We start from the raw sequence: 26,460 nt of genomic DNA, 5'->3' as shown, positions 1-26,460 counted from the left end.
CACAGTATCACTTCTCCTGTCTTGTATACTGGGTGTAATCCTCAGTATCTGTATTATTCTGTATATATACACTGCACAGTACCACTTCTCCTGTCCTGTATACTGGGTGTAATCCTCAGTATCTGTATTATTCTGTATATACACTGCACAGTACCACTTCTCCTGTCCTGTATACTGGGTGTAATCCTCAGTATCTGTATTATTCTGTATATACACTGCACAGTACCACTTCTCCTGTCCTGTATATTGGGTGTAATCCTCAGTATCTGCATTATTCTGTATATATACACTGCACAGTACCACTTCTCCTGTCCTGTATACTGGGTGTAATCCTCAGTATCTGTATTATTTTGTATATATACACTGCACAGTACCACTTCTCCTGTCCTGTATACTGGGTGTAATCCTCAGTATCTGTATTATTCTGTATATACACTGCACAGTACCACTTCTCCTGTCCTGTATATTGGGTGTAATCCTCAGTATCTGCATTATTCTGTATATATACACTGCACAGTACCACTTCTCCTGTCCTGTATACTGGGTGTAATCCTCAGTATCTGTATTATTTTGTATATATACACTGCACAGTACCACTTCTCCTGTCCTGTATACTGGGTGGAATCCTCAGTATCTGTATTATTCTGTATATATACACTGCATAGTACCACTTCTCCTGTCCTGTATACTGGGTGTAATCCTCAGTATCTGTATTATTCTGTATATATACACTGCACAGTACCACTTCTCCTGTCCTGTATACTGGGTGTAATCCTCAGTATCTGTATTATTCTGTATATATACACTGCAGAGTACCCTTCTATTCTGTATATATACACTGCACAGTACCCTTTATTCTGTATATATACACTGCACAGTACCCTTTATTCTGTATATATACACTGCACAGTACCCTTCTATTCTGTATATATACACTGCACAGTACCCTTCTATTCTGTATATATACACTGCACAGTACCCTTCTATTCTGTATATATACACTGCACAGTACCCTTCTATTCTGTATATATACACTGCAGAGTAGCCTTCTATTCTGTATATATACACTGCACAGTACCCTTCTATTCTGTATATACACTGCACAGTACCCTTCTATTCTGTATATATACACTGCACAGTACCCTTCTATTCTGTATATATACACTGCACAGTACCCTTCTACTCTGTATATATACACTGCAGAGTAGCCTTCTATTCTGTATATATACACTGCACAGTACCCTTCTATTCTGTATATACACTGCACAGTACCCTTCTATTCTGTATATATACACTGCACAGTACCCTTCTATTCTGTATATACACTGCACAGTACCCTTTATTCTGTATATATACACTGCACAGTATCCTTTCCTCCTCTTACACCCATAGATCTCCATTGCTGCGGGATCTGCCGCAGTTCTCTCTTGGGTCCTCCACCTTATCCTCTGACCTTCCCGTTAGATATGAGGAGAGGTCTTGGGTCGAGTGTCTCGGGGTCCTCACTTTCACGCGTTTGCACATTATTTTTTACTACTACCACCATTGAGCGTGTCATGTCTCTTGGCTCTTGAGTCTTCGTCTTCGTCCGTCTTCTTGGTGGTCTTCCCTTCCTTCTCTCCTCTCGTTCCTCCCCCCCTCCTCCTGTCAGGGCTTTATGCAATCTGGCCCAGGCTCTCGCATTCACCCCCTCTCGCTCCTCCTTCCCTCCTCTCCTTCTATTTCCTGTCATTCTTTATTTTTTTTCTCCTTTTTCTGGAGCTCATCCAGAGACAAGAAAAACACGAGAGCTCAGTGCGATCTGCCGAGTACAACTCCTCCGAGCGGCCACTCATTCTTCCTTCTCCTCCAGAACTCCGGCCTGGTCCTCCTGGAGTTGTCTGTCCCCTCTAGAATCAGGGGGATCCTGACCACCATCATTCCTTCCCATACAGTGGACTCTTCTCCTTGGCCCTAGTGGACGGGGGGCCCGAATATCCCCAGAACCCTTCATTGTCCACATCGGTGGCGGAGCAAGCGGGACGAGACAATATGGCTGCTCTGTGGTCCACTCAACATCTCATACTTAGATGAACATTTTTGAAAAATTCTCCAATTTTTGTATTTTTGGACTTTCTACTTTTAGCAGTGCCCCCCCCCCCCCCCCTCGACTCCATCACACGAGAGGGCGATGGATGATCTCTCGTAAGATTAGATTGGTCGGAATGGTTCCAACTTTTTTGGAAATGTCCTTTTTTCATATTCCATTAGAATTTTTGTCCCGCGTTGGAGGGATGTAGAGGAGGCGTCATCCGGGGTCTTCTAGGGCATACAGTGGAATATATTGGTGCAGGAGGGGTGCGGGCGGTGCGACCATAGGATGAGGTAGGACGAGTGACGACACCGATGTCTCGCTGGAACAAGAAAGGGGCCGGCGGTGGAGCGCTGCTTCCACTGCTGCTCCTAGCACTGGCACTAGGGGGCACCTCTCTGGTCCTGGCGTCTCTGAACCTGATCCTGACCACCACCACCTGGGGACAGAACCTGTGCCAAGGACGGGCGCAGCAACAGCGGGTAAGGCCAAGATCCACCACCTGACAGGTCAGTGTGCAGTATCCGCTTATCTGTCCCCGCCCCCGAGGAGCCCAACCACACGGCTCAGAGACCTGACAGGTCAGTGTGCATGATCTGCTCATCTGTCCCCACCCCCGAGGAGCCCAACCACATGGCTCAGGTACCTGACAAGTCAGTGTGCGGCGTCCACTCATCTGTCCTCGCCCCCGAGGAGCCCAACCACATGGCTCAGATACCTGACAGGTCAGTGTGCATGATCTGCTCATCTGTCCCCGCCCCCGAGGAGCCCAACCACACGGCTCAGGTACCTGACAAGTCAGTCTGCATTATCCGTTTATCTGTCCCCACCCCCGAGGAGCTCAACCACATAGCGCAGGTACCTGACAGGTCAGTGTGCAGGATCCACTCATCTGTACCTGCTGCTGAGGAGCTCAACCACATAGCTCAGGTACCTGACAAGTCAATGTGCAGGATCCGCTCATCTGTACCTGCCCCCGAGGAGCTCAAACACATAGCGCAGGTACCTGACAAGTCAGTGTGCAGGATCCACTCATCTGTACCTGCCCCCGAGGAGCTCAACCAAATAGCTCAGGTACCTGACAAGTCAGTGTGCAGGATCCGCTCATCTGTACCTGCCCCCGAGGAGCTCAACCACATAGCTCAGGTACCTGACAAGTCAGTGTGCAGGATCCGCTCATCTGTACCTGCCCCCGAGGAGCTCAAACACATAGCGCAGGTACCTGACAAGTCAGTGTGCAGGATCCACTCATCTGTACCTGCCCCCGAGGAGCCCAACCACATGGCTCAGGTAACCGACACGTATCCTCCCACTGAGAGTGTATCACACAGGATAGGATGAGATACAGCTCAGCAGACAGTATCACACAGGATAGGATTAGATACACAGCTCAGCAGACAGTATCACACAGGAGAGGATTAGATACACAGCTCAGCAGACAGTATCACACAGGACAGGATTAGATGCTCAGCAGACAGTATCACACAGGAGAGGATTAGATACATAGCTCAGCAGACAGTATCACACAGGATAGGATTAGATACACAGCTCAGCAGACAGTATCACACAGGATTGGATTAGATACACAGCTCAGCAGACAGTATTACACAGGATAGGATTAGATACACAGCTAAGCAGACAGTATCACACAGGAGAGGTTTAGATACACAGCTCAGCAGACAGTATCACACAGGATTGGATTAGATACACAGCTCAGCAGACAGTATCACACAGGATAGGATTAGATACACAGCTCAGCAGACAGTATCACACAGGAGAGGATTAGGTACACAGCTCAGCAGACAGTATCACACAGGATAGGATTATATACACAGCTCAGCAGACAGTATCACACAGGATAGGATTAGATACACGGCTCAGCAGACAGTATCACACAGGATTGGATTAGATACACAGCTCAGCAGACAGTATCACACAGGAGAGGATTAGATACACAGCTCAGCAGACAGTATCACACAGGATTGGATTAGATACACAGTTCAGCAGACATTATCACACAGGATTGGATTAGATACACAGCTCAGCAGACAGTATCACACAGGAGAGGATTAGATACACAGCTCAGCAGACAGTATCACAGGACAGGATTAGATACACAGCTCAGCAGACAGTATCACACAGGAGAGGATTAGATACACAGCTCAGCAGACAGTATCACACAGGATAGGATTAGATACAAAGCTCAGCAGACAGTATCACACAGGAGAGGATTAGATACACAGCTCAGCAGACAGTATCACACAGGAGAGGATTAGATACACGGCTCAGCAGACAGTATCACACAGGATAGGATTAGATACAAAGCTCAGCAGACAGTATCACACAGGAGAGGATTAGATACACAGCTCAGCAGACATCACACTCTGCTCTATGGTGACTGTCAGCCGGGTGTCAGTGTATTATGCATCATTTCTCTGATTTCCTTCCTCAGCTGTCGGCCATTATATAAAAATAACTCCGCACAGGGCTGTAATAATATTAAAGTGACAGGCAGCGGCGTGCTGACATCTACACACAGGCACAGCACAGAGATTATGTGTAACCTCGGAACATAAACACATCATCCAGAAACCAGCCGGGTCACGTTCACACCAGCAAGCGCGGTCACGTGTCATGTGCTGCCTCCCGCACTGTGCGGATATATACTGCTAGTATTGTACTTCAGGAGGTGGATAAATCTGTATGTAGTGAGCTCCCTCTAGTGGTGGCTGTATAAATCTGTATGTAGTGAGCTCCCTCTAGTGGCGGCTGTATAAATCTGTATGTAGTGAGCTCCCTCTAGTGGTGTCTGTATAAATCTGTATGTAGTGAGCTCCCTCTAGTGGTGGCTGTATATATCTGTATGTAGTAAGCTCCCTCTAGTAGTGGCTGTATAAATCTGTATGTAGTGAGCTCCCTCTAGTGGTGGCTGTATAAATCTGTATGTAGTGAGCTCTCTCTAGTGGTGGCTGTATAATCTGTATGTAGTGAGCTCCCTCTAGTGGTGGCTGTATAAATCTGTATGTAGAGAGCTCCCCTTAGTGGTCACTGTATAAATCTGTATGTAGTGAGCTCCCTCTAGTGGTGGCTGTATAAATCTGTATGTAGTGAGCTCCCTCTAGTGGTGGGTGTATAAATCTGTATGTAGAGAGCTCCCTCTAGTGGTGGCTGTATAAATCTGTATGTAGTGAGCTCCCCCTAGTGGTGACTGTATAAATCTGTATGTAGTGAGCTCCTCCTAGTGGTGGCTGTATAAATCTGTATGTAGTGAGCTCCCTCTAGTGGTGACTGTATAAATCTGTATGTAGTGAGCTCTCTCTAGTGGTGACTGTATAAATCTGTATGTAGTGAGCTCCCTCTAGTGGTGGCTGCATAATCTGTATGTAGTGAGCTCCCTCTAGTGGTGGCTGCATAATCTGTATGTAGTGAGCTTCCTCTAGTGGTGGTTGCATAATCTGTATGTAGTGAGCTCCCTCTAGTGGTGGCTGCATAATCTGTATGTAGTGAGCTTCCTCTAGTGGTGGTTGCATAATCTGTATGTAGTGAGCTCCTTCTAGTGGTGGCTGTATAAATCTGTATGTAGTGAGCTCCCTCTAGTGGTGGCTGTATAAATCTGTATGTAGTGAGCTCCCTCTAGTGATGGCTGTATAAATCTGTATGTAGTGAGCTCCCTCTAGTGGTGACTGTATAAATCTGTATGTAGTGAGCTCTCTCTAGTGGTGACTGTATAAATCTGTATGTAGTGAGCTCCCTCTAGTGGTGGCTGCATAATCTGTATGTAGTGAGCTTCCTCTAGTGGTGGTTGCATAATCTGTATGTAGTGAGCTCCCTCTAGTGGTGGATGTATAAATCTGTATGTAGTGAGCTCTCTCTAGTGGTGGCTGTATAATCTGTATGTAGTGAGCTCCCTCTAGTGGTGGCTGTATAAATCTGTATGTAGTGAGCTTCCTCTAGTGGTGGCTGTATAATCTGTATGTAGTGAGCTCCCTCTAGTGGTGGATGTATAAATCTGTATGTAGTGAGCTCTCTCTAGTGGTGGCTGTATAATCTGTATGTAGTGAGCTCCCTCTAGTGGTGGCTGCATAATCTGTATGTAGTGAGCTTCCTCTAGTGGTGGTTGCATAATCTGTATGTAGTGAGCTCCCTCTAGTGGTGGATGTATAAATCTGTATGTAGTGAGCTCTCTCTAGTGGTGGCTGTATAATCTGTATGTAGTGAGCTCCCTCTAGTGGTGGCTGTATAAATCTGTATGTAGTGAGCTCCCTCTAGTGGCGGCTGTATAAATCTGTATGTAGTGAGCTCCCTCTAGTGGTGTCTGTATAAATCTGTATGTAGTGAGCTCCCTCTAGTGGTGGCTGTATATATCTGTATGTAGTAAGCTCCCTCTAGTAGTGGCTGTATAAATCTGTATGTAGTGAGCTCCCTCTAGTGGTGGCTGTATAAATCTGTATGTAGTGAGCTCTCTCTAGTGGTGGCTGTATAATCTGTATGTAGTGAGCTCCCTCTAGTGGTGGCTGTATAAATCTGTATGTACAGAGCTCCCCTTAGTGGTCACTGTATAAATCTGTATGTAGTGAGCTCCCTCTAGTGGTGGCTGTATAAATCTGTATGTAGTGAGCTCCCTCTAGTGGTGGGTGTATAAATCTGTATGTAGAGAGCTCCCTCTAGTGGTGGCTGTATAAATCTGTATGTAGTGAGCTCCCCCTAGTGGTGACTGTATAAATCTGTATGTAGTGAGCTCCTCCTAGTGGTGGCTGTATAAATCTGTATGTAGTGAGCTCCCTCTAGTGGTGACTGTATAAATCTGTATGTAGTGAGCTCTCTCTAGTGGTGACTGTATAAATCTGTATGTAGTGAGCTCCCTCTAGTGGTGGCTGCATAATCTGTATGTAGTGAGCTTCCTCTAGTGGTGGTTGCATAATCTGTATGTAGTGAGCTCCCTCTAGTGGTGGATGTATAAATCTGTATGTAGTGAGCTCTCTCTAGTGGTGGCTGTATAATCTGTATGTAGTGAGCTCCCTCTAGTGGTGGCTGTATAAATCTGTATGTAGTGAGCTTCCTCTAGTGGTGGCTGTATAATCTGTATGTAGTGAGCTCCCTCTAGTGGTGGATGTATAAATCTGTATGTAGTGAGCTCTCTCTAGTGGTGGCTGTATAATCTGTATGTAGTGAGCTCCCTCTAGTGGTGGCTGCATAATCTGTATGTAGTGAGCTTCCTCTAGTGGTGGTTGCATAATCTGTATGTAGTGAGCTCCCTCTAGTGGTGGATGTATAAATCTGTATGTAGTGAGCTCTCTCTAGTGGTGGCTGTATAATCTGTATGTAGTGAGCTCCCTCTAGTGGTGGCTGTATAAATCTGTATGTAGTGAGCTCTCTCTAGTGGTGGCTGTATAATCTGTATGTAGTGAGCTCCTCCTAATGGTGGCTGTATAAATCTGTATGTAGTGAACTCCCTCTAGTGGTGGCTGTATAAATCTCTATGTAGTGAGCTCCCTCTAGTAATGACTGTGTAAATCTGTATGTAGTGAGCTCTCTCTAGTGGTGACTGTATAAATCTGTATGTAGTGAGCTCCCTCTAGTGGTGACTGTATAAATCTGTATGTAGTGAGCTCCCTCTAGTGGTGGCTGTATAAATATGTATGTGAGCTCCCTCTAGTGGTGACTGTGTAAATCTGTATGTAGTGAGCTCCCTCTAGTGGTGGCTGTATAAATCTGTATGTAGTGAGCTCCCTCTAGTGGTGGCTGTATAAATATGTATGTGAGCTCCCTCTAGTGGTGACTGTGTAAATCTGTATGTAGTGAGCTCCCTCTAGTGGTGGCTGTATAAATCTGTATGCAGTGAGCTCCTCTAGTGGTGGCTGTATAAATCTCTATGTAGTGAGCTCCCTCTAGTGGTGGCTGTATAAATCTGTATGTAGTGATCTCCTCGTAGTGGTGGCTGTATAAATCTCTATGTAGTGAGCTACCTCTAGTGGTGGCTGTATAAATCTGTATGTAGTGAGCTCCTCCTAGTGGTGGCTGTATAAATCTGTATGCAGTGAGCTCCTCCTAGTGGTGACTGTATAAATCTGTATGTAGTGATCTCCTCGTAGTGGTGGCTGTATAAATCTCTATGTAGTGAGCTCCCTCTAGTGGTGGCTGTATAAATCTGTATGTAGTGATCTCCTCCTAGTGGTGGCTGTATAAATCTCTATGTAGTGAGCTCCCTCTAGTGGTGACTGTATAAATCTGTATGTAGTGAGCTCCCTCTAGTGGCGGCTGTATAAATCTGTATGTAGTGAGCTCCTCTAGTGGTGGCTGTATAAATCTGTATGTAGTGAGCTCCCTCTAGTGGTGGCTGTATAAATCTGTATGTAGTGAGCTCCCTCTAGTGGTGGATGTATAAATCTGTATGTAGTGAGCTCCCTCTAGTGGTGGCTGTATAAATCTGTATGTAGTGAGCTTCCCTCTAGTGGTGGCTGTATAAATCTGTATGTAGTGAGCTCCCTCTAGTGATGACTGTATAAATCTGTATGTAGTGAGCTCTCTCTAGTGGTGGCTGTATAAATCTGTATGTAGTGAGCTCCCTCTAGTGGTGGCTGTATAAATCTGTATGTAGTGAGCTCCTCTAGTGATGGCTGTATAAATCTGAATGTAGTGAGCTCCCTCTAGTGGTGGCTGTATAAATCTGTATGTAGTGAGCTCCCTCTAGTGGTGGCTGTATAAATCTGTATGTAGTGAGCTCCTCTAGTGATGGCTGTATAAATCTGTATGTAGTGAGCTCCCTCTAGTGGTGGCTGTATAAATCTGTATGTAGTGAGCTCCCTCTAGTGGTGGCTGTATAACTCTGTATGTAGTGAGCTCCCTCTAGTGGTGGCTGTATAAATCTGCATGTAGTGAGCTCCCTCTAGTGGTGGCTGTATAAATCTGTATGTAGTGAGCTCCCTCTTGTGGTGGCTGTATAAATCTGTATGTAGTGAGCTCCTCTAGTGGTGGCTGTATAAATCTGTATGTAGTGAGCTCCCTCTAGTGGTGGCTGTATAAATCTGTATATCGTGAGCTCCCTCTAGTGGTGTCTGTATAAATCTGTATGTAGTGAGCTCCCTCTAGTGATGACTGTATAATCTGTATGTAGTGAGCTCCCTCTAGTGGTGGCTGTATAAATCTGTATGTAGTGAGCTCCTCTAGTGATGGCTGTATAAATCTGTATGTAGTGAGCTCCCTCTAGTGGTGGCTGTATAAATCTGTATGTAGTGAGCTCCCTCTAGTGGTGGCTGTATAAATCTGTATGTAGTGAGCTCCGCTAGTGATGGCTGTATAAATCTGTATGTAGTGAGCTCCCTCTAGTAGTGGCTGTATAAATCTGTATGTTGTGAGCTCCCTCTAGTGGTGGCTGTATAAATCTGTATGTAGTGAGCTCCCTCTAGTGGTGGCTGTATAAATCTGTATGTAGTGAGCTCCCTCTAGTGGTGGCTGTATAATCTGTATGTAGTGAGCTCCCTCTAGTGGTGGCTGTATAAATCTGTATGTAGTGATCTCCTCCTAGTGGTGGCTGTATAAATTTCTATGTAGTGAGCTCCCTCTAGTGGTGGCTGTATAAATCTGTATGTAGTGAGCTCCCTCTAGTGGTGGCTGTATAAATCTGTATGTAGTGAGCTCCTCTAGTGATGGCTGTATAAATCTGTATGTAGTGAGCTCCCTCTAGTGGTGGCTGTATAAATCTGTATGTAGTGAGCTCCCTCTAGTGGTGGCTGTATAAATCTGTATGTAGTGAGCTCCCTCTAGTGGTGGCTGTATAAATCTGTATGTATTGAGCTCCCTCTAGTGGTGGCTGTATAAATTTGTATGTAGTGAGCTCCCTCTAGTGGTGGCTGTATAAATCTGTATGTAGTGAGCTCCTCTAGTGATGGCTGTATAAATCTGTATGTAGTGAGCTCCCTCTAGTGGTGGCTGTATAAATCTGTATGTAGTGAGCTCCCTCTAGTGGTGGCTGTATAACTCTGTATGTAGTGAGCTCCCTCTAGTGGTGGCTGTATAAATCTGCATGTAGTGAGCTCCCTCTAGTGGTGGCTGTATAAATCTGTATGTAGTGAGCTCCCTCTAGTGGTGGCTGTATAAATCTGTATGTTGTGAGCTCCTCTAGTGGTGGCTGTATAAATCTGTATGTAGTGAGCTCCCTCTAGTGGTGGCTGTATAAATCTGTATATAGTGAGCTCCCTCTAGTGGTGGCTGTATAAATCTGTATGTAGTGAGATCCCTCTAGTGATGACTGTATAATCTGTATGTAGTGAGCTCCCTCTAGTGGTGGCTGTATAAATCTGTATGTAGTGAGCTCCCTCTAGTGGTGGCTGTATAAATCTGCATGTAGTGAGCTCCCTCTAGTGGTGGCTGTATAAATCTGTATGTAGTGAGCTCCCTCTAGTGGTGGCTGTATAAATCTGTATGTAGTGAGCTCCCTCTAGTGGTGGCTGTATAAATCTGTATATAGTGAGCTCCCTCTAGTGGTGGCTGTATAAATCTGTATGTAGTGAGCTCCCTCTAGTGATGACTGTATAATCTGTATGTAGTGAACTCCCTCTAGTGGTGGCTGTATAAATCTGTATGTAGTGAGCTCCCTCTAGTGGTGGCTGTATAAATCTGTATGTAGTGAGCTCCCTCTAGTGGTGACTGTATAAATCTGTATGTAGTGAGCTCCCTCTAGTGGTGGCTGTATAAATCTGTATGTAGTGATCTCCCTCTAGTGGTGGCTGTATAAATCTGTATGTAGTGAGCTCCCCCTAGTGGTGACTGTATAAATCTGTATGTAGTGAGCTCCCCCTAATGGTGGCTGTATAAATCTGTACGTAGTGAGCTCCCTCTAGTGGTGACTGTATAAATCTGTATGTAGTGAGCTCTCTCTAGTGGTGACTGTATAAATCTGTATGTAGTGAGCTCCCTCTAGTGATGACTGTATACATCTGTATGTAGTGAGCTCCCCCTAGTGGTGGCTGTATAAATCTGTATGCAGTGATCTCCCTCTAGTGGTGGCTGCACAAATCTGTATGTAGTGAGCTCCCCCTAATGGTGACTGTATAAATCTGCATGTAGTGAGCTCCCTCTAGTGGTGGCTGTATAAATCTGTATGTAGTGAGCTCCCTCTAGTGGTGGCTGTATAAATCTGTATGTAGTGAGCTCCCTCTAGTGGTGGCTGTATAAATCTGTATGTAGTGAGCTCCCCCTAATGGTGACTGTATAAATCTGCATGTAGTGAGCTCCCTCTAGTGGTGGCTGTATAAATCTGTATGTAGTGATCTCCCCCTAGTGGTTGCTGTATAAATCTGTATGTAGTGAGCTCCCTCTAGTGGTGGCTGTATAAATCTGTATGTAGTGAGCTCCCTCTAGTGGTGGCTGTATAAATCTGTATGTAGTGAGCTCCCTCTAGTGGTGACTGTATAAATCTGTATGTAGTGAGCTCCCTCTAGTGGTTGCTGTATAAATCTGTATGTAGTGAGCTCCCTCCAGTGATGACTGTATAAATCTGTATGTAGTGAGCTCCCTCTAGTGGTGGCTGTATAAATCTGTATGTAGTGAGCTCCCTCTAGTGGTGGCTGTATAAATCTGTATGTAGTGAGCTCCCTCTAGTGATGACTGTATAAATCTGTATGTAGTGAGCTCCCTCTAGTGGTGGCTGTATAAATCTGTATGTAGTGAGCTCCCTCTAGTGGTGGCTGTATAATCTGTATGCAGTGAGCTTCCTCTAGTGGTGGCTGTATAAATGTGTGTAGTGAGCTCCCTCTAGTGGTGGCTGTATAAATCTGTATGTAGTAAGCTCCCCCTAGTGGTTGCTGTATAAATTTGTATGTAGTGAGCTCCCTCTAGTGGTGGATGTATAAATCTGTATGCAGTGAGCTCCCTCTAGTGGTGGCTGTATAAATCTGTATGTAGTGAGATCCCTCTAGTGGTGGCTGTATAAATCTGTATGTAGTGAGCTCCCTCTAGTGGTGACTGTATAAATCTGTATGTAGTGAGCTCCCTCTAGTGGTGGCTGTATAAATCTGTATGTAGTGAGCTCCCTCTAGTGGTGGCTGTATAAATCTGTATGTAGTGAGCTTCCTCTAGTGATGGCTGTATAAATCTGTATGTAGTGAGCTCCCTCTAGTGGTGGCTGTATAAATCTGTATGAAGTGAGCTCCCTCTAGTGGTGGCTGTATAAATCTGTATGTAGTGAGCTCCCTCTAGTGGTGGCTGTATAAATCTGTATGTAGTGAGCTCCCTCTAGTGGTGGCTGTATAAATTTGTATGTAGTGAGCTCCTTCTAGTGGTGGCTGTATAAATCTGTATGTAGTGAGCTCCCTCTAGTGGTGGCTGTATAAATCTGTATGTAGTGAGCTCCCTCTAGTGGTGGCTGTATAAATCTGTATGTAGTGCGCTCCCTCCAGTGGTGGCTGTATAAATTTGTATGTAGTGAACTCCCTCTAGTGGTGGCTGTATAAATCTGTATGTAGTGATCTCCTCCTAGTGGTGGCTGTATAAATCTGTATGTAGTGATCTCCTCCTAGTGGTGGCTGTATAAATCTGTATGTAGTGAGCTCCTTCTAGTGGTGGCTGTATAAATCTGTATGTAGTGAGCTCCCTCTAGTGGTGGCTGTATAAATCTGTATGTATTGAGCTCCCTCTAGTGGTGGCTGTATAAATTTGTATGTAGTGAGCTCCCTCTAGTGGTGGCTGTATAAATCTGTATGTAGTGAGCTCCTCTAGTGATGGCTGTATAAATCTGTATGTAGTGAGCTCCCTCTAGTGGTGGCTGTATAAATCTGTATGTAGTGAGCTCCCTCTAGTGGTGGCTGTATAACTCTGTATGTAGTGAGCTCCCTCTAGTGGTGGCTGTATAAATCTGCATGTAGTGAGCTCCCTCTAGTGGTGGCTGTATAAATCTGTATGTAGTGAGCTCCCTCTAGTGGTGACTGTATAAATCTGTATGTTGTGAGCTCCTCTAGTGGTGGCTGTATAAATCTGTATGTAGTGAGCTCCCTCTAGTGGTGGCTGTATAAATCTGTATATAGTGAGCTCCCTCTAGTGGTGGCTGTATAAATCTGTATGTAGTGAGCTCCCTCTAGTGGTGGCTGTATAACTCTGTATGTAGTGAGCTCCCTCTAGTGGTGGCTGTATAAATCTGCATGTAGTGAGCTCCCTCTAGTGGTGGCTGTATAAATCTGTATGTAGTGAGCTCCCTCTAGTGGTGGCTGTATAAATCTGTATGTTGTGAGCTCCTCTAGTGGTGGCTGTATAAATCTGTATGTAGTGAGCTCCCTCTAGTGGTGGCTGTATAAATCTGTATATAGTGAGCTCCCTCTAGTGGTGGCTGTATAAATCTGTATGTAGTGAGCTCCCTCTAGTGGTGGCTGTATAAATCTGTATGTAGTGAGCTCCCTCTAGTGATGACTGTATAAATCTGTATGTAGTGAGCTCCCTCTAGTGGTGAATGTATAAATTTGTATGTAGTGAGCTTCTCTAGTGGTGGCTGTATAAATCTCTATGTAGTGAGCTCCCTCTAGTGGTGGCTGTATAAATCTGTATGTAGTGATCTCCTCCTAGTGGTGGCTGTATAAATTTCTATGTAGTGAGCTCCCTCTAGTGGTGGCTGTATAAATCTGTATGTAGTGAGCTCCCTCTAGTGGTGGCTGTATAAATCTGTATGTAGTGAGCTCCTCTAGTGATGGCTGTATAAATCTGTATGTAGTGAGCTCCCTCTAGTGGTGGCTGTATAAATCTGTATGTAGTGAGCTCCCTCTAGTGGTGGCTGTATAAATCTGTATGTAGTGAGCTCCCTCTAGTGGTGGCTGTATAAATCTGTATGTATTGAGCTCCCTCTAGTGGTGGCTGTATAAATTTGTATGTAGTGAGCTCCCTCTAGTGGTGGCTGTATAAATCTGTATGTAGTGAGCTCCTCTAGTGATGGCTGTATAAATCTGTATGTAGTGAGCTCCCTCTAGTGGTGGCTGTATAAATCTGTATGTAGTGAGCTCCCTCTAGTGGTGGCTGTATAACTCTGTATGTAGTGAGCTCCCTCTAGTGGTGGCTGTATAAATCTGCATGTAGTGAGCTCCCTCTAGTGGTGGCTGTATAAATCTGTATGTTGTGAGCTCCTCTAGTGGTGGCTGTATAAATCTGTATGTAGGGAGCTCCCTCTAGTGGTGGCTGTATAAATCTGTATGTAGTGAGCTCCCTCTAGTGGTGGCTGTATAAATCTGTATATATTGAGCTCCCTCTAGTGGTGGCTGTATAAATCTGTATGTAGTGAGATCCCTCTAGTGATGACTGTATAATCTGTATGTAGTGAGCTCCCTCTAGTGGTGGCTGTATAAATCTGTATGTAGTGAGCTCCCTCTAGTGGTGGCTGTATAAATCTGCATGTAGTGAGCTCCCTCTAGTGGTGGCTGTATAAATCTGTATGTAGTGAGCTCCCTCTAGTGGTGGCTGTATAAATCTGTATGTAGTGAGCTCCCTCTAGTGGTGGCTGTATAAATCTGTATATAGTGAGCTCCCTCTAGTGGTGGCTGTATAAATCTGTATGTAGTGAGCTCCCTCTAGTGATGACTGTATAATCTGTATGTAGTGAACTCCCTCTAGTGGTGGCTGTATAAATCTGTATGTAGTGAGCTCCCTCTAGTGGTGGCTGTATAAATCTGTATGTAGTGAGCTCCCTCTAGTGGTGACTGTATAAATCTGTATGTAGTGAGCTCCCTCTAGTGGTGGCTGTATAAATCTGTATGTAGTGATCTCCCTCTAGTGGTGGCTGTATAAATCTGTATGTAGTGAGCTCCCCCTAGTGGTGACTGTATAAATCTGTATGTAGTGAGCTCCCCCTAATGGTGGCTGTATAAATCTGTACGTAGTGAGCTCCCTCTAGTGGTGACTGTATAAATCTGTATGTAGTGAGCTCTCTCTAGTGGTGACTGTATAAATCTGTATGTAGTGAGCTCCCTCTAGTGATGACTGTATACATCTGTATGTAGTGAGCTCCCCCTAGTGGTGGCTGTATAAATCTGTATGCAGTGATCTCCCTCTAGTGGTGGCTGCACAAATCTGTATGTAGTGAGCTCCCCCTAATGGTGACTGTATAAATCTGCATGTAGTGAGCTCCCTCTAGTGGTGGCTGTATAAATCTGTATGTAGTGAGCTCCCTCTAGTGGTGGCTGTATAAATCTGTATGTAGTGAGCTCCCTCTAGTGGTGGCTGTATAAATCTGTATGTAGTGAGCTCCCCCTAATGGTGACTGTATAAATCTGCATGTAGTGAGCTCCCTCTAGTGGTGGCTGTATAAATCTGTATGTAGTGATCTCCCCCTAGTGGTGGCTGTATAAATCTGTATGTAGTGAGCTCCCTCTAGTGGTGGCTGTATAAATCTGTATGTAGTGAGCTCCCTCTAGTGGTGGCTGTATAAATCTGTATGTAGTGAGCTCCCTCTAGTGGTGACTGTATAAATCTGTATGTAGTGAGCTCCCTCTAGTGGTTGCTGTATAAATCTGTATGTAGTGAGCTCCCTCCAGTGATGACTGTATAAATCTGTATGTAGTGAGCTCCCTCTAGTGGTGGCTGTATAAATCTGTATGTAGTGAGCTCCCTCTAGTGGTGGCTGTATAAATCTGTATGTAGTGAGCTCCCTCTAGTGATGACTGTATAAATCTGTATGTAGTGAGCTCCCTCTAGTGGTGGCTGTATAAATCTGTATGTAGTGAGCTCCCTCTAGTGGTGGCTGTATAATCTGAATGCAGTGAGCTTCCTCTAGTGGTGGCTGTATAAATGTGTGTAGTGAGCTCCCTCTAGTGGTGGCTGTATAAATCTGTATGTAGTAAGCTCCCCCTAGTGGTTGCTGTATAAATTTGTATGTAGTGAGCTCCCTCTAGTGGTGGATGTATAAATCTGTATGCAGTGAGCTCCCTCTAGTGGTGGCTGTATAAATCTGTATGTAGTGAGATCCCTCTAGTGGTGGCTGTATAAATCTGTATGTAGTGAGCTCCCTCTAGTGGTGACTGTATAAATCTGTATGTAGTGAGCTCCCTCTAGTGGTGGCTGTATAAATCTGTAAGTAGTGAGCTCCCTCTAGTGGTGGCTGTATAAATCTGTATGTAGTGAGCTCCCTCTAGTGGTGTCTATATAAATCTGTATGTAGTGAGCTCTCTCTAATGGTGGCTGTATAAATCTGTATGTAGTGAGCTCCCTCTAGTGGTGGCTGTATAAATCTGTGTGTAGTGAGCTCCCTCTAGTGGTGGCTGTATAAATCTGTATGTAGTGAGCTCTCTCTAATGGTGGCTGTATAAATCTATATGTAGTGAGCTCCCTCTAGTGGTGGCTGTATAAATCTGTGTGTAGTGAGCTCCCTCTAGTGGTGGCTGTATAAATCTGTATGTAGTGAGCTTCCTCTAGTGATGGCTGTATAAATCTGTATGTAGTGAGCTCCCTCTAGTGGTGGCTGTATAAATCTGTATGAAGTGAGCTCCCTCTAGTGGTGGCTGTATAAATCTGTATGTAGTGAGCTCCCTCTAGTGGTGGCTGTATAAATCTGTATGTAGTGAGCTCCCTCTAGTGGTGGCTGTATAAATTTGTATGTAGTGAGCTCCTTCTAGTGGTGGCTGTATAAATCTGTATGTAGTGAGCTCCCTCTAGTGGTGGCTGTATAAATCTGTATGTAGTGAGCTCCCTCTAGTGGTGGCTGTATAAATCTGTATGTAGTGCGCTCCCTCCAGTGGTGGCTGTATAAATTTGTATGTAGTGAACTCCCTCTAGTGGTGGCTGTATAAATCTGTATGTAGTGATCTCCTCCTAGTGGTGGCTGTATAAATCTGTATGTAGTGAGCTCCTCTAGTGATGGCTGTATAAATCTGTATGTAGTGAGCTCCCTCTAGTGGTGGCTGTATAAATCTGTATGTAGTGAGCTCCCTCTAGTGGTGGCTGTATAAATCTGTATGTAGTGAGCTCCCTCTAGTGGTGGCTGTATAAATCTGTATGTATTGAGCTCCCTCTAGTGGTGGCTGTATAAATTTGTATGTAGTGAGCTCCCTCTAGTGGTGGCTGTATAAATCTGTATGTAGTGAGCTCCTCTAGTGATGGCTGTATAAATCTGTATGTAGTGAGCTCCCTCTAGTGGTGGCTGTATAAATCTGTATGTAGTGAGCTCCCTCTAGTGGTGGCTGTATAAATCTGTATGTTGTGAGCTCCTCTAGTGGTGGCTGTATAAATCTGTATGTAGTGAGCTCCCTCTAGTGGTGGCTGTATAAATCTGTATATAGTGAGCTCCCTCTAGTGGTGGCTGTATAAATCTGTATGTAGTGAGCTCCCTCTAGTGGTGGCTGTATAACTCTGTATGTAGTGAGCTCCCTCTAGTGGTGGCTGTATAAATCTGCATGTAGTGAGCTCCCTCTAGTGGTGGCTGTATAAATCTGTATGTAGTGAGCTCCCTCTAGTGGTGGCTGTATAAATCTGTATGTTGTGAGCTCCTCTAGTGGTGGCTGTATAAATCTGTATGTAGTGAGCTCCCTCTAGTGGTGGCTGTATAAATCTGTATATAGTGAGCTCCCTCTAGTGGTGGCTGTATAAATCTGTATGTAGTGAGCTCCCTCTAGTGGTGGCTGTATAAATCTGTATGTAGTGAGCTCCCTCTAGTGATGACTGTATAAATCTGTATGTAGTGAGCTCCCTCTAGTGGTGAATGTATAAATTTGTATGTAGTGAGCTCCCTCTAGTGGTGACTGTATAAATCTGTATGTAGTGAGCTCCCTCTAGTGGTGGCTGTATAAATCTGTATGTAGTGAGCTCCCTCTAGTGGTGACTGTATAAATCTGTATGTAGTGAGCTCCCTCTAGTGGTGGCTGTATAAATCTGTATGTAGTGATCTCCCTCTAGTGGTGACTGTATAAATCTGTATGTAGTGAGCTCCCTCTAGTGGTGGCTGTATAAATCTGTATGTAGTGAGCTTCCCCTAGTGGTGGCTGTATAAATCTGTATGTAGTGAGCTCCCTCTAGTGGTGGCTGTATAAATCTGTATGTAGTGAGCTCCCTCTAGTGGTGGCTGTATACATCTGTATGTAGTGAGCTCCCACTAGTGGTAGCTGTATAAATCTGTATGTAGTGAGCTCCCTCTAGTGGAGGCTGTATAATCTGTATGTAGTGAGCTCCCTCTAGTGGTGACTGTATAAATCTGTATGTAGTGAGCTCCCTCTAGTGGTGGCTGTATAAATCTGTATGTAGTGAGCTCCCTCTAGTGGTAGCTGGATAAATCTGTATTTAGTGAGCTTCCTCTAGTGATGACTGTATAAATCTGTATGTAGTGAGCTCCCTCTAGTGGTGGCTGTATACATCTGTATGTAGTGAGCTCCCACTAGTGGTAGCTGTATAAATCTGTATGTAGTGAGCTCCCTCTAGTGGAGGCTGTATAATCTGTATGTAGTGAGCTCCCTCTAGTGGTGGCTGTATAATCTGTATGTAGTGAGCTCCCTCTAGTGGTGGCTGTATAAATCTGTATGTAGTGAGCTCCCTCTAGTGGTGGCTGTATAAATCTGTATGGAAAGAGCTCCCTCTAGTGGTGGCTGTATAAATCTGTATGTAGTGAGCTCCCTCTAGTGGTGGCTGTATAAATCTGTATGTAGTGAGGTCCTACTAGTGGTGGCTGTATAAATCTGTATGTAGTGAGCTTCCTCTAGTGATGACTGTATAAATCTGTATGTAGTGAGCTCCCTCTAGTGGTGGCTGTATAAATCTGTATGTAGTGAGCTCCCTCTAGTGGTGGATGTATAAATCTGTATGTAGTGATCTCCCTCTAGTGGTGGCTGTATAAATCTGTATGTAGTGAGCTCCCTCTAGTGGTGGCTGTATAAATCTGTATGTAGTGAGCTCCCTCTAGTGGTGGATGTATAAATCTGTATGGAAAGAGCTCCCTCTAGTGGTGGCTGTATAAATCTGTATGTAGTGAGCTCCCTCTAGTGGTGGCTGTATAAATCTGTATGTAGTGAGGTCCCTCTAGTGGTGGCTGTATAAATCTGTATGTAGTGAGCTTCCTCTAGTGATGACTGTATAAATCTGTATGTAGTGAGCTCCCTCTAGTGGTGGCTGTATAAATCTGTATGTAGTGAGCTCCCTCTAGTGGTGGATGTATAAATCTGTATGTAGTGATCTCCCTCTAGTGGTGGCTGTATAAATCTGTATGTAGTGAGCTCCCTCTAGTGGTGGCTGTATAAATCTGTATGTAGTGAGCTCCCTCTAGTGGTGGCTGTATAAATCTGTATGTAGTGAGCTCCCTCTAGTGGTGGCTGTATAAATCTGTATGTAGTGAGCTCCCTCTAGTGGTGGCTGTATAAATCTGTATGTAGTGAGCTCCCTCTAGTGGTGGCTGTATAAATCTGTATGTAGTGAGCTCCCTCTAGTGGTGGCTGTATAAATCTGTATGTAGTGAGCTCCCTCTAGTGGTGGCTGTATAAATCTGTATGTAGTGAGCTCCCTCTAGTGGTGGCTGTATAAATCTGAATGTAGTGAGCTCCCTCTAGTGGTGACTGTATAAATCTATATGTAGTGAGCTCCCTCTAGTGGTGTCTGTATAAATCTCTATGTAGTGAGCTCCCCCTAGTGGTGGCTGTATAAATCTGTATGTAGTGAGCTCCCTCTAGTGGTGGCTGTATAAATCTGTATGTAGTGAGCTCCCTCTAGTGGTGGCTGTATAATCTGTATGTAGTGAGCTCCCTCTAGTGGTGGATGTATAAATCTGTATGTAGTGAGCTCCCTCTAGTGGTGGCTGTATAAATCTGTATGTAGTGAGCTCTCTCTAGTGGTGGCTGTATAAATCTGTATGTAGTGAGCTCCCTCTAGTGGTGTCTGTATAAATCTGTATGTAGTGAGCTCCCTCTAGTGGTGGCTGTATAAATCTGTATGTAGTGAGCTCTCTCTAGTGGTGGCTGTATAAATCTGTATGTAGTGAGCTCCCTCTAGTGGTGTCTGTATAAATCTGTATGTAGTGAGCTCCCTCTAGTGGTGTCTGTATAAATCTGTATGTAGTGAGCTCCCTCTAGTGGTGTCTGTATAAATCTGTATGTAGTGAGCTCCCTCTAGTGGTGTCTGTATAAATCTGTATGTAGTGAGCTCCCTCTAGTGGTGTCTGTATAAATCTGTATGTAGTGAGCTCCCTCTAGTGGTGTCTGTATAAATCTGTATGTAGTGAGCTCCCTCTAGTGGTGTCTGTATAAATCTGTATGTAGTGAGCTCCCTCTAGTGGTGTCTGTATAAATCTGTATGTAGTACGCTCCCTCTAGTGGTGTCTGTATAAATCTGTATGTAGTGAGCTCCCTCTAGTGGTGGCTGTATAAATCTGTATGTAGTGAGCTGCCTCTAGTGGTGTCTGTATAAATCTGTATGTAGTGAGCTCCCTCTAGTGGTGTCTGTATAAATCTGTATGTAGTGAGCTGCCTCTAGTGGTGGCTGTATAAATCTGTATGTAGTGAGCTCCCTCTAGTGGTGGCTGTATAAATCTGTATGTAGTGAGCTCCCTCTAGTGGTGTCTGTATAAATCTGTATGTAGTGAGCTCCCTCTAGTGGTGTCTGTATAAATCTGTATGTAGTGAGCTCCCTCTAGTGGTGGCTGTATAAATCTGTATGTAGAGAGCTCCCTCTAGTGGTGGCTGTATAAATCTGTATGTAGTGAGCTCTCTCTAGTGGTGGCTGTATAAATCTGTATGTAGTGAGCTCCCTCTAGTGGTGGCTGTATAAATCTGTATGTAGTGAGCTCCCTCTAGTGGTGACTGTATAAATCTGTATGCAGTGAGCTCCCTCTAGTGGTGGCTGTATAAATCTGTGTGTAGTGAGCTCCCTCTAGTGATGGCTGTATAAATCTGTATGTAGTGAGCTCCCTCTAGTGGTGGCTGTATAAATCTGTATGTAGTGAGCTCCTCTAGTGGTGGCTGTATAAATCTGTATGTAGTGAGCTCCCTCTAGTGATGGCTGTATAAATCTGTATGTAGTGAGCTCCCTCTAGTGGTGGCTGTATAAATCTGTATGTAGTGAGCTCCCTCTAGTGGTGGCTGTATAAATCTGTCTGTAGTGAGCTCCCTCTAGTGATGGCTGTATAAATCTGTATGTAGTGAGCTCCCTCTAGTGGTGGCTGTATAAATCTGTCTGTAGTGAGCTCCCTCTAGTGATGGCTGTATAAATCTGTCTGTAGTGAGCTCCCTCTAGTGATGGCTGTATAAATCTGTATGTAGTGAGCTCCCTCTAGTGGTGGCTGTATAAATCTGTATGTAGTGAGCTCCCTCTAGTGGTGGCTGTATAAATCTGTCTGTAGTGAGCTCCCTCTAGTGGTGGCTGTATAAATCTGTATGTAGTGAGCTCCCTCTAGTGGTGGCTGTATAAATCTGTATGTAGTGAGCTCCTCTAGTGGTGGCTGTATAAATCTGTATGTAGTGAGCTCCCTCTAGTGATGGCTGTATAAATCTGTATGTAGTGAGCTCCCTCTAGTGGTGGCTGTATAAATCTGTATGTAGTGAGCTCCCTCTAGTGATGGCTGTATAAATCTGTATGTAGTGAGCTCCCTCTAGTGGTGGCTGTATAAATCTGTATGTAGTGAGCTCCCTCTAGTGATGGCTGTATAAATCTGTATGTAGTGAGCTCCCTCTAGTGGTGGCTGTATAAATCTGTATGTAGTGAGCTCCCTCTAGTGGTGACTGTATAAATCTGTATGCAGTGAGCTCCCTCTAGTGGTGGCTGTATAAATCTGTGTGTAGTGAGCTCCCTCTAGTGGAGGCTGTATAATCTGTATGTAGTGAGCTCCCTCTAGTGGTGACTGTATAAATCTGTATGTAGTGAGCTCCCTCTAGTGGTGGCTGTATAAATCTGTATGTAGTGAGCTCCCTCTAGTGGTAGCTGGATAAATCTGTATTTAGTGAGCTTCCTCTAGTGATGACTGTATAAATCTGTATGTAGTGAGCTCCCTCTAGTGGTGGCTGTATACATCTGTATGTAGTGAGCTCCCACTAGTGGTAGCTGTATAAATCTGTATGTAGTGAGCTCCCTCTAGTGGAGGCTGTATAATCTGTATGTAGTGAGCTCCCTCTAGTGGTGGCTGTATAATCTGTATGTAGTGAGCTCCCTCTAGTGGTGGCTGTATAAATCTGTATGTAGTGAGCTCCCTCTAGTGGTGGCTGTATAAATCTGTATGGAAAGAGCTCCCTCTAGTGGTGGCTGTATAAATCTGTATGTAGTGAGCTCCCTCTAGTGGTGGCTGTATAAATCTGTATGTAGTGAGGTCCCTCTAGTGGTGGCTGTATAAATCTGTATGTAGTGAGCTTCCTCTAGTGATGACTGTATAAATCTGTATGTAGTGAGCTCCCTCTAGTGGTGGCTGTATAAATCTGTATGTAGTGAGCTCCCTCTAGTGGTGGATGTATAAATCTGTATGTAGTGATCTCCCTCTAGTGGTGGCTGTATAAATCTGTATGTAGTGAGCTCCCTCTAGTGGTGGCTGTATAAATCTGTATGTAGTGAGCTCCCTCTAGTGGTGGATGTATAAATCTGTATGGAAAGAGCTCCCTCTAGTGGTGGCTGTATAAATCTGTATGTAGTGAGCTCCCTCTAGTGGTGGCTGTATAAATCTGTATGTAGTGAGGTCCCTCTAGTGGTGGCTGTATAAATCTGTATGTAGTGAGCTTCCTCTAGTGATGACTGTATATATCTGTATGTAGTGAGCTCCCTCTAGTGGTGGCTGTATAAATCTGTATGTAGTGAGCTCCCTCTAGTGGTGGATGTATAAATCTGTATGTAGTGATCTCCCTCTAGTGGTGGCTGTATAAATCTGTATGTAGTGAGCTCCCTCTAGTGGTGGCTGTATAAATCTGTATGTAGTGAGCTCCCTCTAGTGGTGGCTGTATAAATCTGTATGTAGTGAGCTCCCTCTAGTGGTGGCTGTATAAATCTGTATGTAGTGAGCTCCCTCTAGTGGTGGCTGTATAAATCTGTATGTAGTGAGCTCCCTCTAGTGGTGGCTGTATAAATCTGTATGTAGTGAGCTCCCTCTAGTGGTGGCTGTATAAATCTGAATGTAGTGAGCTCCCTCTAGTGGTGACTGTATAAATCTATATGTAGTGAGCTCCCTCTAGTGGTGTCTGTATAAATCTCTATGTAGTGAGCTCCCCCTAGTGGTGGCTGTATAAATCTGTATGTAGTGAGCTCCCTCTAGTGGTGGCTGTATAAATCTGTATGTAGTGAGCTCCCTCTAGTGGTGGCTGTATAATCTGTATGTAGTGAGCTCCCTCTAGTGGTGGATGTATAAATCTGTATGTAGTGAGCTCCCTCTAGTGGTGGCTGTATAAATCTGTATGTAGTGAGCTCTCTCTAGTGGTGGCTGTATAAATCTGTATGTAGTGAGCTCCCTCTAGTGGTGTCTGTATAAATCTGTATGTAGTGAGCTCCCTCTAGTGGTGGCTGTATAAATCTGTATGTAGTGAGCTCTCTCTAGTGGTGGCTGTATAAATCTGTATGTAGTGAGCTCCCTCTAGTGGTGTCTGTATAAATCTGTATGTAGTGAGCTCCCTCTAGTGGTGTCTGTATAAATCTGTATGTAGTGAGCTCCCTCTAGTGGTGTCTGTATAAATCTGTATGTAGTGAGCTCCCTCTAGTGGTGTCTGTATAAATCTGTATGTAGTGAGCTCCCTCTAGTGGTGTCTGTATAAATCTGTATGTAGTGAGCTCCCTCTAGTGGTGTCTGTATAAATCTGTATGTAGTGAGCTCCCTCTAGTGGTGGCTGTATAAATCTGTATGTAGTGAGCTGCCTCTAGTGGTGTCTGTATAAATCTGTATGTAGTGAGCTCCCTCTAGTGGTGTCTGTATAAATCTGTATGTAGTGAGCTGCCTCTAGTGGTGGCTGTATAAATCTGTATGTAGTGAGCTCCCTCTAGTGGTGGCTGTATAAATCTGTATGTAGTGAGCTCCCTCTAGTGGTGTCTGTATAAATCTGTATGTAGTGAGCTCCCTCTAGTGGTGTCTGTATAAATCTGTATGTAGTGAGCTCCCTCTAGTGGTGGCTGTATAAATCTGTATGTAGAGAGCTCCCTCTAGTGGTGGCTGTATAAATCTGTATGTAGTGAGCTCTCTCTAGTGGTGGCTGTATAAATCTGTATGTAGTGAGCTCCCTCTAGTGGTGGCTGTATAAATCTGTATGTAGTGAGCTCCCTCTAGTGGTGACTGTATAAATCTGTATGCAGTGAGCTCCCTCTAGTGGTGGCTGTATAAATCTGTGTGTAGTGAGCTCCCTCTAGTGATGGCTGTATAAATCTGTATGTAGTGAGCTCCCTCTAGTGGTGGCTGTATAAATCTGTATGTAGTGAGCTCCTCTAGTGGTGGCTGTATAAATCTGTATGTAGTGAGCTCCCTCTAGTGATAGCTGTATAAATCTGTATGTAGTGAGCTCCCTCTAGTGGTGGCTGTATAAATCTGTATGTAGTGAGCTCCCTCTAGTGGTGGCTGTATAAATCTGTCTGTAGTGATCTCCCTCTAGTGATGGCTGTATAAATCTGTATGTAGTGAGCTCCCTCTAGTGGTGGCTGTATAAATCTGTCTGTAGTGAGCTCCCTCTAGTGATGGCTGTATAAATCTGTCTGTAGTGAGCTCCCTCTAGTGATGGCTGTATAAATCTGTATGTAGTGAGCTCCCTCTAGTGGTGGCTGTATAAATCTGTATGTAGTGAGCTCCCTCTAGTGGTGGCTGTATAAATCTGTCTGTAGTGAGCTCCCTCTAGTGGTGGCTGTATAAATCTGTATGTAGTGAGCTCTCTCTAGTGGTGGCTGTATAAATCTGTATGTAGTGAGCTCCTCTAGTTGTGGCTGTATAAATCTGTATGTAGTGAGCTCCCTCTAGTGATGGCTGTATAAATCTGTATGTAGTGAGCTCCCTCTAGTGGTGGCTGTATAAATCTGTATGTAGTGAGCTCCCTCTAGTGATGGCTGTATAAATCTGTATGTAGTGAGCTCCCTCTAGTGGTGGCTGTATAAATCTGTATGTAGTGAGCTCCCTCTAGTGATGGCTGTATAAATCTGTATGTAGTGAGCTCCCTCTAGTGGTGGCTGTATAAATCTGTATGTAGTGAGCTCCCTCTAGTGGTGACTGTATAAATCTGTATGCAGTGAGCTCCCTCTAGTGGTGGCTGTATAAATCTGTGTGTAGTGATCTCCCTCTAGTGATGGCTGTATAAATCTGTATGTAGTGAGCTCCCTCTAGTGGTGGCTGTATAAATCTGTATGTAGTGAGCTCCTCTAGTGGTGGCTGTATAAATCTGTATGTAGTGAGCTCCCTCTAGTGATGGCTGTATAAATCTGTATGTAGTGAGCTCCCTCTAGTGGTGGCTGTATAAATCTGTATGTAGTGAGCTCCCTCTAGTGGTTGCTGTATAAATCTGTATATAGTGAGCTCCCTCTAGTGGTGGCTGTATAAATCTATATGTAGTGAGCTCCCTCTAGTGGTGGCTGTATAAATCTGTATGTAGTGAGCTCCCTCTAGTGGCGGCTGTATAAATCTGTATGTAGTGAGCTCCCTCCCTAAGTATACAAATAGTTATAATGATTGTATTGGTGTCAGTAGAAATCTAAATGCAGCTTTGGATGTAACTGGAGCATAACACAATGTGAGTCTTACACATATCTCCCCTTTGCTTGTACTGTAGGTTAATCCCCTGCGAGAGCCGCGGGCCGACACCCAGGTAAGAGTCACTCTGCATGAATTCTTCCCGTGACCCCGGTCATTCTTGCGCTGGCAGATAAGAATAGTGCCATTCACGGGTCTGGCACCGGGACAAAGGGCCTCTATCTGCTTCGCTGGTCGCACAATACGTGATCTCGAGGGCAGGATCGTTTTCTGAATATGCCCTTGTGCGGAGAAACAAGAAAAAGTTATGGTTCTCATAAAACTTGTAGAACGAGCAGATCCGAGGGATTTCCAAAAGTCAGATGTTTCCTAAGGATGCAGACATTATTTCCTTCCCTCTTTCTTACTCTTTCCATACTTGCTTACCGGGCCGGCGATTCTATGTTGTGTGCATTGCGTCTTCTGCTCTCAGATAAAGATGAGCTGCAGCTGCATCCCCCTCCTCCCGGTACCGGATTACCAAAAATGGATTTCTTCATGATGTTTTTCGGATGGTCGAAACAAAAAGCTTTGGTCGATGTGACCAATATTCAAGATGGATTCGAACCTACTAATTAACTAAATCTATTGTTTTTTTCAGATTTATTATCAGAATATCTGGGAAAAACATCAACTTCTGTATCAGAAGCTGACGGAGGATCGGAGCCGCCACAGACGTTCCGGTAAATGACGGAGCTTCACTGTATAATGTGCAACAAGATTAGAGTCCTTTTTAGTTGTTAAAAAAAAAAAAATGGAACTTCGATGGATTTTTTCC

General features: G+C 44.6%; 1 protein-coding gene across 1 annotated transcript in view; it reads left to right on the top strand.

The window, feature by feature from the left end:
* The first annotated feature begins 1,744 nt into the window (after positions 1-1,744).
* The window catches only part of TNFSF12 (TNF superfamily member 12), a 39,233-nt gene continuing 14,517 nt past the window's right edge, over positions 1,745-26,460 (top strand). Inside the window, exons 1-3 of the mRNA XM_075346719.1 lie at positions 1,745-2,553; positions 25,723-25,758; positions 26,284-26,365. Of these exons, the coding sequence (XP_075202834.1) occupies positions 2,386-2,553; positions 25,723-25,758; positions 26,284-26,365 (286 nt within the window). The 5' untranslated portion in view covers positions 1,745-2,385. The remainder of the gene's footprint in view (positions 2,554-25,722; positions 25,759-26,283; positions 26,366-26,460) is intronic.

The sequence above is a fragment of the Anomaloglossus baeobatrachus genome, chromosome 4 (assembly GCF_048569485.1).
Source record: "Anomaloglossus baeobatrachus isolate aAnoBae1 chromosome 4, aAnoBae1.hap1, whole genome shotgun sequence".
Lineage (NCBI taxonomy): Eukaryota > Metazoa > Chordata > Amphibia > Anura > Aromobatidae > Anomaloglossus > Anomaloglossus baeobatrachus.
Note: the sequence above shows the minus strand (reverse complement) of the source record. Positions and strands in the feature narration are given on the sequence as shown.